At 34.5% G+C, this 12887-nt stretch overlaps 1 protein-coding gene across 4 annotated transcripts; it reads left to right on the plus strand.

The window, feature by feature from the left end:
• The first annotated feature begins 277 nt into the window (after nt 1-277).
• LOC117122012 (segment polarity protein dishevelled homolog mig-5-like) lies at nt 278-9448 on the plus strand. Of its 4 annotated transcripts, XM_033267487.1 has the most exons (6): nt 279-1057; nt 2743-2838; nt 3662-3782; nt 5715-5839; nt 7856-7930; nt 8382-8520. In XM_033267487.1, exons 1-5 carry the CDS (start codon nt 508-510, stop codon nt 7915-7917), a joined length of 954 nt encoding a protein of 317 aa, XP_033123378.1. In that variant the 5' UTR covers nt 279-507; the 3' UTR covers nt 7918-7930; nt 8382-8520. The 4 variants fall into 4 exon arrangements, with proteins under 4 accessions (XP_033123379.1, XP_033123378.1, XP_033123380.1 ...); XM_033267488.1 differs by lacking the exon at nt 5715-5839 and having other exon boundaries at nt 278-1057; nt 8382-8570; XM_033267486.1 differs by lacking the exon at nt 7856-7930 and having other exon boundaries at nt 281-1057; nt 8382-9448.
• The last annotated feature ends 3439 nt before the right edge of the window (nt 9449-12887 follow it).

The raw sequence follows: 12887 nt of genomic DNA on the forward strand, positions 1-12887 counted from the left end.
TGACTTGTTTGAATAATTTGGATTAATCATGTGACAATAATACATAGTGCGAACATTTACATTTGGGATAATCAATGTTAGATTATTTTCACATGTTTAACGATATCAACTAAATCAGGGTGCAATGACACCCATATATATATTTTGCCTAATTTCAATGTTAAGTGATTTAGGAGTCTTGACACAACATTTCGTGAACATTTTCTGTGCTTCAAAATTGAATTAATTTCAGCCGGAAATAGAGCTTCCTTTTTGAGTAACAGCTAAGGTCGGATCGAGTCATTCAAGCGAGTACGAGCGGTTACCCTGGAAAGCCATGTATAAAAGGCTCTCTGCCTGGCACTGTTTCAGAACAGTTGGCTAAACGTGTGACTTTAAAGCATCGACGTTTATTAAGTACCTACATAGGATTATAACAAGACATACTGTGTCATATCAGGCAATTGGCTTACTTTTTTTAATTGGCTGAAAGCTTCGAAATAGTATCAAGACCAACAAAAAGCACTCATGACTTTGGAATCAGTCTTCAGAAACTTTAACTTTAAAGCTTTCAAGGATCTGGATATAAATCGAAAGATGAAGACGATCTCTGATGGAAACTCCAACCCGATCACAAAAGAAGCTATCATCAAGGATGGCGTCATTGAGAAACGTCGAGATTCAAAGAAACTACCGAACAGTAGTTGGCGCCCAAAATTCTGCGTGTTGACTGCTGAGAGTTTAACTCTCCACAAGAAAGCATCGTCAGATGATACAGAGTACTCGCATAGGATTTCTCTTATGGAGGTAACATCAGTAGAAAAAATTGAGAAAGGCAGACGGCATATCCATTTTGATCTGGTGACACGGATGCAGAGACTAGGCTTACGGGTTCCTTCAAAAGATGTCGACTGGCTAATCCAAATACAACTAGCAGTGGTCGCATGCAAGAACAGAGATGACTTCAGACGAGAACTTACTACAAAAACGTCTCTAATTGCGACGAAGTACAATTTAAAGAAGAATCCAAAGAACTTAGAAGAGGTCATACTAGATAAAGATGCTGAATATGGAGATGGTAAGTCATCAGTATAGCCTACCTAATATCAGAAATAGTTAACGGTTTTTATTATAATTGCAATATGTGAATTATTATATAAAAAATGGGGTGTCCAACCTTGATCCACAAGTTCCAAATGATTAATGGTATTGCCTTCAATTAGCAGATCTACTGTCAATGTAGTAGTTTGTTGTAATAATATAATATATTACCATATAAGATTAGATTTCAAAAAATAACTGTACTTGTGGTATTTCTAATAAGTAGTAGAAACTGCATGGTGTTTTGTAAGTGGCCCAATTAGACGAAGTAATATTTGTGCAGTAGAAGTAGTAGCAGAAGCAGTTAGTTACAAGATCTGACACAGGCCTATTGATGAAACATTGTGCAGTGTATACAATCAATAGAACATTAGCTGCTACAACATTCAGAAATAAATATGCCTAACATAACAGCTAAATTCGACATTTTCGGATATTTGGTGCGAACAAAACATCAGTTGTCAAGTAATTTATGAAATTTACATTCCGTTGACGATTGAAGATAACATCTGCCTGAAAATTATAAATTGAACAGTTGTTGTTTCAAAGAGTTATCTAAAGTTCTCATAGGCTTGTCCGTCAAACCGAATTGGTCTGCCGAGGTTTGCTAATATCTCTTGAGCTCACATCAGATAGCTCAAGTTTTTATTCCTTAATAATTTTGATCACTATCTCCAGTGATTAAACATTAAAAAACTACATTGGAAAATTAAGTTGATTTTTTTATGTGGCACATCACGTGGGTAAATCAACAGGTGAATACTAATTAGATTAACCAATGATCGTATAGCTTTGTATGACTCAGTACCGGTACCTGTTTCTGTGCACATTTACCCCCCTCGATCTGTCAGTGACAACACACTCAGGCCTCTGCCGATAACAGTATAGCAGGTCCGTAAACAGGGGGTCGGGGATTGGTACGAAACCGAGAGTTTCACTTGAATTTAATTTGATGAGGCAAAAATTACATTTAAATTTAAGAAGTATTAGTTTGGCACATGTAAAATGCTCCCTGAAAATGTCAGAAAATGCAGTTTCAGACATCTGGTGCTGTTGTTGCTGACTTGTAGGCCTAGACCTTATGCATTGCTATTTATTTATTTATTTTTTTGCCTGGTGTATACCCGTTTTCTGTAGTGTTGGTGTAATTTTAGCATATAGGCCTATTATTCGTTTATTAAGTCGCATACCAATCATGAAATCAAGTAATTTTACCTTTGAAATTGATTATATTTAAGCAGCAAGATTGAGCTTATTTCCTTTATGTAGGCCTTAACTTGACTTGACTTCATTTGGCATTGAAGTACAACAAGAGAATGCAATTCAAATTAAACATTAAAAAGGTGTCAAATACGATCAATTAGGTCAAAAATTAATATAAAAAATTGTTTAAAATATGATAAAATCAAGAGAAAAATAGAAGGCAGAACAAGAAAAGGAAGAAAAGATGCCAGGAAAGGCCATAAAATCATAAGACTTAATTCCAATGGGGTCCTATGACAACTTTTATTATTGACTATTTTGAATACTGAAAAGCGTAACATTATTTTGCTATTAATTGACAATGACTGATAAACGTACATACACTTGATCTCTTTGTTTATTCATAATGTTCACATTTCTCATCGGATCATTTCTTATTGTTTTGTATAATTGTTTCAGGAATCGGTATTACGATTCGACGAGCAGGAGGATGTATTGTTGTTTCAAGAATTCTGCCCGACGGACCAGTTGAGAGAACACAAAAGCTACAACCAGGTATATCTCACTCTATTTTATTTCGGGTTGAATTACCAGATTGTGTCTGTACGGACAGAAATGTGCTTAATACAGGAATTAGGCATATACAAATGAAACATATTCAGTTGCGGATCCAGTAGGGGAACGTGCCCCCCTCCTGTTTTGCTACTAAAAATTCAATGCATATCAATGTTTTGTGCTAATCTATCTGAAACTGCTGTGCCCCCCCCCCACCTCGTTTGAAAAATTCTGGACCGCCCATGATATTCGTAGGTCTATAGTTAAATCTCTGACTGTTATTGTAGGCTCCGGTATATCAAAATTTATGTTTAAATATATGCATTTTACAATAGTAATATAAGATTTGTATAGCGCTCATATCCATTTTAAAGAAATGCTCAATGCGATTGAGAAAACGAACAGTGGAAAAAATATATATATAGGCCAATAAAGCGCACCACCTACATTTTTAATGGAACGCAAGTATGCTTCAATTTCTAAATTCAATAAGTTTTAGGTTGTTATTGCTAATAATCCAAAATTGTATGATGACTTTATGCGTTAACACTCTCACTCTTTAGATCTCTATAACAGAAATAGAATTTTAAAAAAAAAACACTTTTGGTGCAGGTTATATGTCATAGTTCTATTATAATATATAATTTCGCCTTATAATTTAATTGATTGATTGATTATCATCAGTTTTACAACTTAATAATTTTCTGTATTGCTATCAATTATTATTCGTTCGTTGGTGTTATTGCTTTAACCTTGGTAATGACACAGTGTTTCCCTAATACATCCACCCCTATCAATGTCAATTATAAACATTTTTACGCAGGTGATGAAATTCTCAACGTCAATGGAATCGAGATATTGGATCAAGAAGCAGAAGAGGTGGCCCAGCAGATTCGATCTATCCAAGGATCAGTTGTTTTACTCATAAAACCACTCATCAAAAGGTGTGTTCAATCTCTCAGCCTAATTTAAGATGTATTGCCCCTATGAAAAATACAAAAAAAAATATTTAAAAAATCATTTTTGATATTAAATTGCTCATTGTGGAGTAACATACTGTATCAATTTGAACATAGAAGTATGATATTCAAAAGATATTAACCCATAGATTCAAATCAGGATAAACATTTTTTTTTATATTTTCTGTGCTCAAGTGAATAATTTGTATGCTACTGCAAAATGAGGAACTTAATTTCAAAATTATTTTTCTGATATTTTTTCTCATTTTCAGACTAGAAAATTACAGTACATCTCTAATTGAAAAAACTATACGAGTTTACTCAATATTATAATGCGTTTGTTTTGATTATAACGCGTTATTCAGATTGAAATCTGTTTAAAGCTTCAATAATAGAATTTTTTCTTCAAACTGAAAGCATAATAAATCCATTTCGGTTGTGTCTGGACTGCTTCCCTCCAGGGACTTGTCAGGAGTGTTTACAATTGAAGAAACGTTCGCACAATATTGATTCTGAATTCAAGTCCTGTATTCAGAATTGTTACACATTAGGCCTATAGTATTTTGGCTTGAGTAAGTCTCAAGTGGTAACATGATTCGAGGATCATTAATGAAGGTTAGATGAGTCATAAATCTTATTTCTAAAAACAAGATATTTCTATTGTTTTTTTTAGTTCAAAAACGTGAGAAAATAAGCCTAAATTACATAGTTTACTTTATTTCTGAAAAAAAGTATATCTTTACAGAATTGATGCGATTATCGGTACCAAACCATAGTTGTTTTGGAACTTAGGTTATTTTTGTTTTGTACTCCTCAATATCTGTAAATAATACTTCAATGTCGAACAAAAAGCGTTTTCAGGGGGCCAGTGTTGATTTTCTTATTAGTATACAGTAAACTATTGGTTTGTCACAAATCTCTATTGATATGTCCATATAAATTGGATTTTTCATCACGTCACGTTCAAGAAGTCTTATAAGAAGCATTGATGAAAAAACAGCTTCGTCTTCTGAATCACATCTGTGATTTGATAATCAAGGAGTTAAACCTTAAATTAATGCTAAATAAGTTAGTCCCACTTTTGTCTTATATCTGCAAGATTTTTAAAAAACCAATTCACTTATCTGTGTTAGACAGTAGCGTATCTAGAAGTCTTGAAATGGAGGTGCTGATGGGGTGGGCAAGTGATTCTGGGGGCGAGTAGGGGAGTCGAGTAATTTTTGGAGGGGGTAAGCCCCCACCCCCTCGGCACTCCCATATACCCAACTGGTGTTAGAGACGTGGATGTAGTTTCTTTTTTATCGTCGGATCACTCTACAAACTCTTTTAAGTTACTTTATTGTATCTCTACAAACTCTTTTAAGTTACTTTATTGTATATATTTGTTCACAACACAATTTATATACACTAGGCTTATAATTTTTTTAATAACATTTCGAAGAAAAGGCCTTAATCTTGGTATTGACATCAGGCAATAACCTGTGATTAAGTTGTTTCAAATCGCCGGAAATATGACTCATATTTCTGTATGGTGCATAGAAATGAAATTCACTTAGGCCTACACTGTAAATTACCAAACCTTTGCTTATTCATTAATTTCACTTTCTTGTTCGCGTCTCGCCTGACATCACCGCTGCATCATGCACCAGTACCTGCCTGTGATTTCGTTCTGCTTTACTCGTCCAGCAACTAAACCAGTCAATAATATTTGTAGCAAAACATTTATTTTATCAATTTAAAATCGTGGGGAATTTCTTTCCTCCCGAATTATATTTTTCTAAACAAAATTCCGATGACAAGCCTGCATGTTCTATTTTATACCCCGGTTTTATTAATCATTACATAGTGTAGGCCTGCGGTATCAGTTCAAGATATTTATATATTTTTTTAAATTTTGGTAATTTCAACATTTGTCAGTCAAGACGGCGCTGATGATTCAGAACAAGATATTTCTACATCAACAAGACCTCCATTCTTTGAGAGGGGTGCCCGTGTAACTGTACATGCAGATATGCATAACAGTGCTTATAGAAGTTACCAAGGTATTTTAGCCTTGCAATGAAATGGATGCATTTGGATCGCGCATGTATAGGCTAAGCATGCTTGGGCTGGGCACTAGTGCTTGTGAGCATCTCTCGAGTGATAGCAACATCATTCATAATGACAGACATGATAAAGTCGAATCGTGGAACTACTTTACTTTTTGCATGTGCAACAAGTTGTATCCGTGACTGAGAGCATGGCAACAGACACGTGCCATGGATAAATCAAGCTATTGTCCCACGATTACATTAAAAATAATAAACAAATTTAAGAGCATTAACAGTGCTGTTCTTTAATGTGTCTATTGAGACAGACATAAATAAATAAAAGTAAATACGGCTACTTTACAATCAGAACTTTCCTAGATCGATCCACACCTTTTTTTTTTCTTAATTTAAGACCATCATCCATCATGTGCATTTTAAAATAATTTCACAATGCAAGTACCGCATTCATAATAAGACTAAAGTTAGCATGTTTTTTGCATGCATGGAATTGAATCACAGTTTGCGTGTTCAACTAGGCTTAGGGCCTATTCGTGGACACGTCTGAGAGTCAGACGCTTAAAATGTGGTCGACTTGTAAATCATAATCTGGTACCTCTTGTCTTGGTTGTTTGGTTTTTCGACCATCTATCGTAAATCTCCAATAGAAGCCCCATGAGTTTAATCTCGAGAAGTAGCCCATCTCGAAAATAAGTTCCCCCCCCCCCCCCCTCTTCAGTTTGCAAAAGTACCGTAATCTCGAAAAGAAGCCATGGACTTCTAATCAAGGTATTCCTAATAGGCCTATGGGAGATACTTACATTTAGACTGACGTTGTCTTCAATTATTATTATAGCGTGTTAGTATGAATAGTTTTATTGTACTAGCATGGTTAATATTTTAAAAAATATAAACAGAATTTCGAATTCCATAGTTCCATGTCGTATAGTAATACTGTATCAAAATTGACAACATTCATTTTGAGAAGAACCCCTCCCCCACTTTTCAGTTTGCAAAAATAATCTCTCGAAAAGAGGTCCATCTCGAAAAGAAGCCATCCTAGGGTCCTTAAAAAATAAGAACCCCAGTGTTTTTATTCGAGGTTTTACGGTATTTGTTTACTTTAAACCATGAGGGTGAACCAGGCCTACAGCAACCGCCGATCGTTTGGACCCAGAGGGCCGTACTAACTGGAGAAACGAAAGTTTCAGACAACTCACGTGCATGCCGGGGTGCTAGCATGTGCAAGTAGCTTTTCTAATAACTGTGCATGTGGTTGTTGGTTTCTATATATAGTATAAAAACCTACACGTTGACTTGATGATTCACATAGTGAGCTTCCATTCATAAATTGGCACATTTGATAACATTGTTAATTCAGTTCAACAAAATATAGTAACTTTTTAATGGTATGTCGTCTGCACATTATCAGCATCACAGATGTTCTATAATGTTAAGGTATAATTGTATTTCAAATACATATTTTGTCTAACCATTGTCCCCTTATATTTGTGGTTTATTCGTTAATGCAGAATTTTTGTAACGATGGTGAGGGCGCACTCCAACTATAAAATTTAGGATACACTATACGTTTTTTCTCAAATGTTTTTATTATCAAATATCACTGATTAAAATGTTTCTCCTTACTGAAGACAGTATCATGTGATATGTACACTAAGCCCAATCCTTCGATTCATATAGACTAGCAACTCCTTGTCCAGTTAACTGAACCGCACTGACACATTTGGCTATGGTTGATATAATTTACGGAAAAAAGATGCCAGAAAAAAGGAGTATAAAAGCTTAATTAAACTAAAGTCTGCAAATGTGAAATATATGGTTTACCTCAAAATGACTATCATTATCGAAGAAGAATACATCGTTACATTGTAGCAAATGAACATTGAAATTAACAACATTTACAATTAAGCATGGCATCGAACAACACTAGATACGGTAGCTAGAAAAATTAAAATAAAACCGAATAAACCCAGTTTATCGGATTAAGTCTGTATACTTACTACTTTACAGCCTCGTCGCCGAGAGGTCCTTCGTGTCCTTCTCCGCCAGAGCTGCCCAAGAAATCCCTCTAACAAGATCTGTAATGTAAGTCTGTATAAAGTCTGAAAAACCCCAAATCTCAAGATCGAAACATATCGTATTTCCCTGATTCCCGGACTATTTCCTACGGACATTGATTACCAGTCAATTTATGGTTAAGCAAAGATTAAAAATTCGCCTGTTAGGCCTAATTTGCGAGGAAAACATGATTTTTTTCTAGTAAAGGCCTACTGGTTCTTAATTATACGAATTAGGCAATGAAAATATTAAATGTTATTGTTCAAGTTTATTAGCTTGAACACTGACACTGAATGACTGTCTTTAAAATTATCACGACTGCGATAATGTTTCTTTTGTACTAAAAATAATCTGAAATAGAATTAATCTGAAAACAAATAATAAACTGGCAAGTATACTAATTGGATTACTTTTCTATTACTTTGTTAAAATTCATAATCATGTATGATAATTGTTTTTTGTTTATTTTTTTATACAGCATATCGCCCTGTCCGACCACTGAGTACACCTATACCACAGAACTTTGACGAGTTAGAGTCGACGTACCACCGCGATGTTCGGAATGAAAACCATGACAATAACCGAAGGGAGAGCGAATCAGGAGACAGTAGTGACCAGGCAACAAACGTACCAGAACCTACAGTTAGAAAACCTATGGAAACTGCTTTAAATTAAACCTATTATAAAACTGTAAATCTGGAAAAGAAAATATATGACAATAGCCCATACTGAGACGACAGAGTAATACATAAAGTAGACCTCTTAACACAAAAATACAATTATTAAATACAAACAATTCTTTATTAAACTGGGCAACTGGCCAGATGGTAAGAGGCCGAGTGCCAATATTTCGGGTTCAAGAGAGGACGGGTGGCTACGGTTTGGTGGCAAGGGGCCAGGTGGCAAAGGGCCAGGTGTAAACGGGCCTAGTCCTTAGCTGAAATATATATGCTTATATAACCTAATCAATCAATTTCTCTTCTGATTTAATACGTAACGTAATGAATACAATAGGCCCAATGCGTTTCAAATTATGTATATATATGTAAATATGAGAGAGTTTTAAGTATATTAAATATGCTGATTCATTAATGTTATGTTCAATGCGATGATCCAAGAACACGGTTTTAATCAGAAATGCTATTACCAATCTGTAGAGGCCTTAATTTGAAATTCACTCGTTCCACATACTAAGTTGGCCTACAACGATTAGCCTTCAACGATTAAGCATATTTTAACTTTTGAAAACAGTATGCCGGTACCAAACGTTTTGCCTGTGGATATTTTATAGTAAGCATACAGTACATGCTATTTTCATAAACAGGCATCACTGGAGACTTTTGTACAAAATGTTTCTGCACACAATGCACTCCCTATAGTTTTTACCATTATTCTACAAGACTTGTACGACTATTTATATTATTCGTTCATGTAAAATATCAAGGTATAAAGATTATTATATGTTGTTAAAATAATATTAACCATTTCGTTGTCGACTCTGTTATATATGTTGAATGTTTTTGAATAAAATGTTGAAATAAATAATTCTGATTTGCTAGTGATTCTTTCAATTAAATGAAATACTACAATTCTATTGAATGTGCTAGTGGAGAAAACTTTCACCAAAAGGAGTTACAGCGTGCGACAAAGGATTGGATTACAAACTTAAAACACAGTGAAATGTTTCAAGTTCAAATCAAAATTCTCAGTAGGTCCAAGGTCGTTGATCCGTTGCGAAAAGTTGGGCGGGTGGACGAATTCCAAGACTTGGCGGGAGCCAGGGGGACCGCCCGGGGCCCCGGTGGGGTCCAGGGGCGAGGCCCCAGAAGCTCTGGATAGCCTTTTATAAGATTGTGAGATTTTAGATGTGCTCGTTTTCACATGTTTGTCATTCTACACGTTTTAACGACGAAATAAATGATATCAGTGTCGGATCAAGGAATTCGAAATGGGGAGGGCCAGGGAGGAACTTTCAAAGATGGAGGGTCTATGCACCTCAGCCCTCAGCTGAGGTAACACAATTTATGATTATGGCACCTCTAAATGGCCGGAAATGGCACACATAGACTTAAAATTTGAACATAATTATCTTTTTATCTCCATTATTTTTAAATGTTGACAAATTTGGGCGAACCGGCTACCCCCTCCCACAACACCCCCTTTACTCCGTCATTAGATGATATGTCTTACAATCGATGTCAGAGACAAATTATGCTGTTATGTATCAACAATCTTTCGGCGCCCTATGGGGCGGGGGATGGAACTGCGGACCGCCGCGCGAAAGCGCATAGGCGTTACGCCACGGGTTATGAAAACACCCTGGTTCAATGACGAATATGAAACTCTACTCTGTGTGATTCATTAGAACGTCTTTCTTATAGTGGGCCCTCTATCTGTAATAGCATACAATAATCCTCCAACCATTGATGAATGTGGGTCTGACTTTACGAATATTGTACTGTATTATGCGTTATATATTTATAGAAAATAATATTAATAGATATTCTTCTTAGATTGTGAACGAAAGTTCTAAGGGCGACAATTTTTCCTATCATATTTGTTTTGTATATTACAAGGTTTGGGGTTTTGAGGTGCGAAAATATGAGGAAATAGTACCTCTGGATGACAGGAAATGACACTCTTATATTAAAATTCGTCATTGTGCCTTGTAAAATAGCTGGTCATAAAAGATTTCATTTTGTTAAAAAATACGGTATCCATTTTTAGCTCAGTTAATGAATTAGTCAGTGGTGGATTAAAGGGGTGGGGCAGCCGCCCCCTCCTTAATTTTCAAAATTAAAAGCAAATTGAGGAAAAATAAAGAAATTTAATTTCAAATTTGTGTTTGAGAATGCCATTTCCCGGCCATCTAGATGTGCCGTAATCATAGATGTTTTTACCTCAGACCCAGCCATGGTGGGGCTGGGGTGATGTAGACCCTCCATCTGTGAAAGTCCCTCCCAGGGCCCCCTCTATTTCGAATTTCTAGATCCACCACTTTTAGTGATCTGCATTGGCAGGTTCACTCACGCGGTTTTTCATGGTCTTGCACTGCAATTTCTTATTAAGCCTACAAACAATGTTTAATATATCTGATCTGCGCCCATGTGACTGCAAAAAACTTGACAAATGTAACTGCTTCAAACCGTTAGCCTTCCGTTTTATTTCCAAGAAAGCAATTAATAAAAACACTGTTAAACTTGATTGCTTAACAATATGGCAATTATGTAGAAGATCTGCAATCAGCACTAAACAACACGATTTTCGGTAATTACAGAGATCTAATTAATCACTGTGATGTACCATAGAAAATAAAACACTCTTTTTCTCATACTTCTCAAATTATAATAAAAGCAAGCGCACTCGATTCAAGAATTGTGGAGAAGTGGGGTATTTCCACTGTTAGAAACTTTGGAATACAGGATAAAACGAATGAAGGAGATTCAACAAAAAGCAAATTACCGTACATGTGAGGTGTGGAACCCCACTTTACAGAAAATGAATCAAATATTCGCTAGTTTGTACTAGTTTTGAATTGATCTCTATAAATCATTATACGTGTTTCAAACATTATATGATTATATAGGCCTATACTGTATTTATATATTCATGTTTTATGTAATGTATACCGTATCTTTGTTTTTATTAATTCTATAATATTTTATATAAATATGAACCGATAATCAAACTTCAATACTTTGATTTTACACGTTACAGCTACATTATCTTGTATTGAGTGTTTATATATTCTACTTGTTATTCAATATTTGATAGGATTGATATTTTTTTAAATCACATACTGTATAAAGAATTGAAAACAAAAAAATTGCGTCATCATTTTGACCGAGGTCACCCAGTGTCATTAGAAGAGACCGCGTGTCGCCAAACAAATATACATAGTTTACCTGAAGAGATACCTGACCGAATTTACCTGTAAACTAAATATCAAAATTATTCTTCCTTTATTGTTTAGAAGTAATTTGTAACCTTCAAAGTCTCTATTTAGTTAATCATTAATGGTTCATACGGCAAATTGAAACGTCAGTTACGTTAAACAAATTTGTATATTTTAACCTTCATTGACTTTGTTCCATTATCTTTCCAGTATCAGATAGATGTAAATCCGGGTATGTACACAGTTGCTGTAAGCCTAAATAAACATAGGGAAAATGAAGCCCTATGGGGTCTTAACATAACTTTACTTGTTGTCCTACCGTGTATGTTATCTTTTAAGAATCTTGCAGTTTCCTCTTCTTTAACGTTTACACACACACACACACACACACACACACATATATATATCTGTCTCTTATACACATCATTATATTATATTATATTATATTATATTATATTATATTATATTATATTATATTATATTATATTATATTATATTATATTATATTATATTATATTATATTATATTATATTATATTATATTATATTATATTATATTATATTATATTATATTATATTATATTATATTATATTATATTATATTATATTATATTATATTATATTATATTATATTATATTATATTATATTATATTATATTATATATGGGCCCTATATATAAAATCACAAGAATGATAAAGTGCAAAGACAGGCAATGAGACGAATGATTAGAAGATTCAATATAGTACAAATGCGATACTGTAGACTCCTTGCATCACAACGACGTTCCTATACGACCCTCGAATATAACAGACAACCAGCCCGCATTGTGGGTGCTCTAAACCCTGACCGTCTTCTATGTTCCTTAGAATACAAAAAAAAATAAAAATAAAAATTAAAAAAAATAGTAGAAGGAGAGTAGTGAACGCTACTAGATGGATGGAGTACGGTATAAGGGGAAGAAGAATGGATGGATGGATGGATGGATGGAGTACGGTATAAGGGGAAGAATGGAAGACGATAAAAATTATAAGAAATATTGAAACAAAATGCGAATAATAAGAAGGGATGGCTTATAAGCCTGATTTTAGG

This window comes from Anneissia japonica, unplaced genomic scaffold (assembly GCF_011630105.1).
Source record: "Anneissia japonica isolate Jap-2015-1 unplaced genomic scaffold, ASM1163010v1 scaffold288015_len651517_cov191, whole genome shotgun sequence".
Lineage (NCBI taxonomy): Eukaryota > Metazoa > Echinodermata > Crinoidea > Comatulida > Comatulidae > Anneissia > Anneissia japonica.

What these genes read in the sequence shown, in the direction of transcription:
- LOC117122012 (XM_033267486.1), top strand. Translation starts at nt 508, where the DNA reads ATGACTTTGGAATCAGTCTTCAGAAACTTTAACTTTAAAGCTTTCAAG. An exon ending in AGATGCTGAATATGGAGATG is followed by an intron (nt 1,058 to 2,742) that starts GTAAGTCATCAG and finishes TAATTGTTTCAG; the next exon opens with GAATCGGTATTACGATTCGA. An exon ending in ATAAAACCACTCATCAAAAG is followed by an intron (nt 3,783 to 5,714) that starts GTGTGTTCAATC and finishes AACATTTGTCAG; the next exon opens with TCAAGACGGCGCTGATGATT.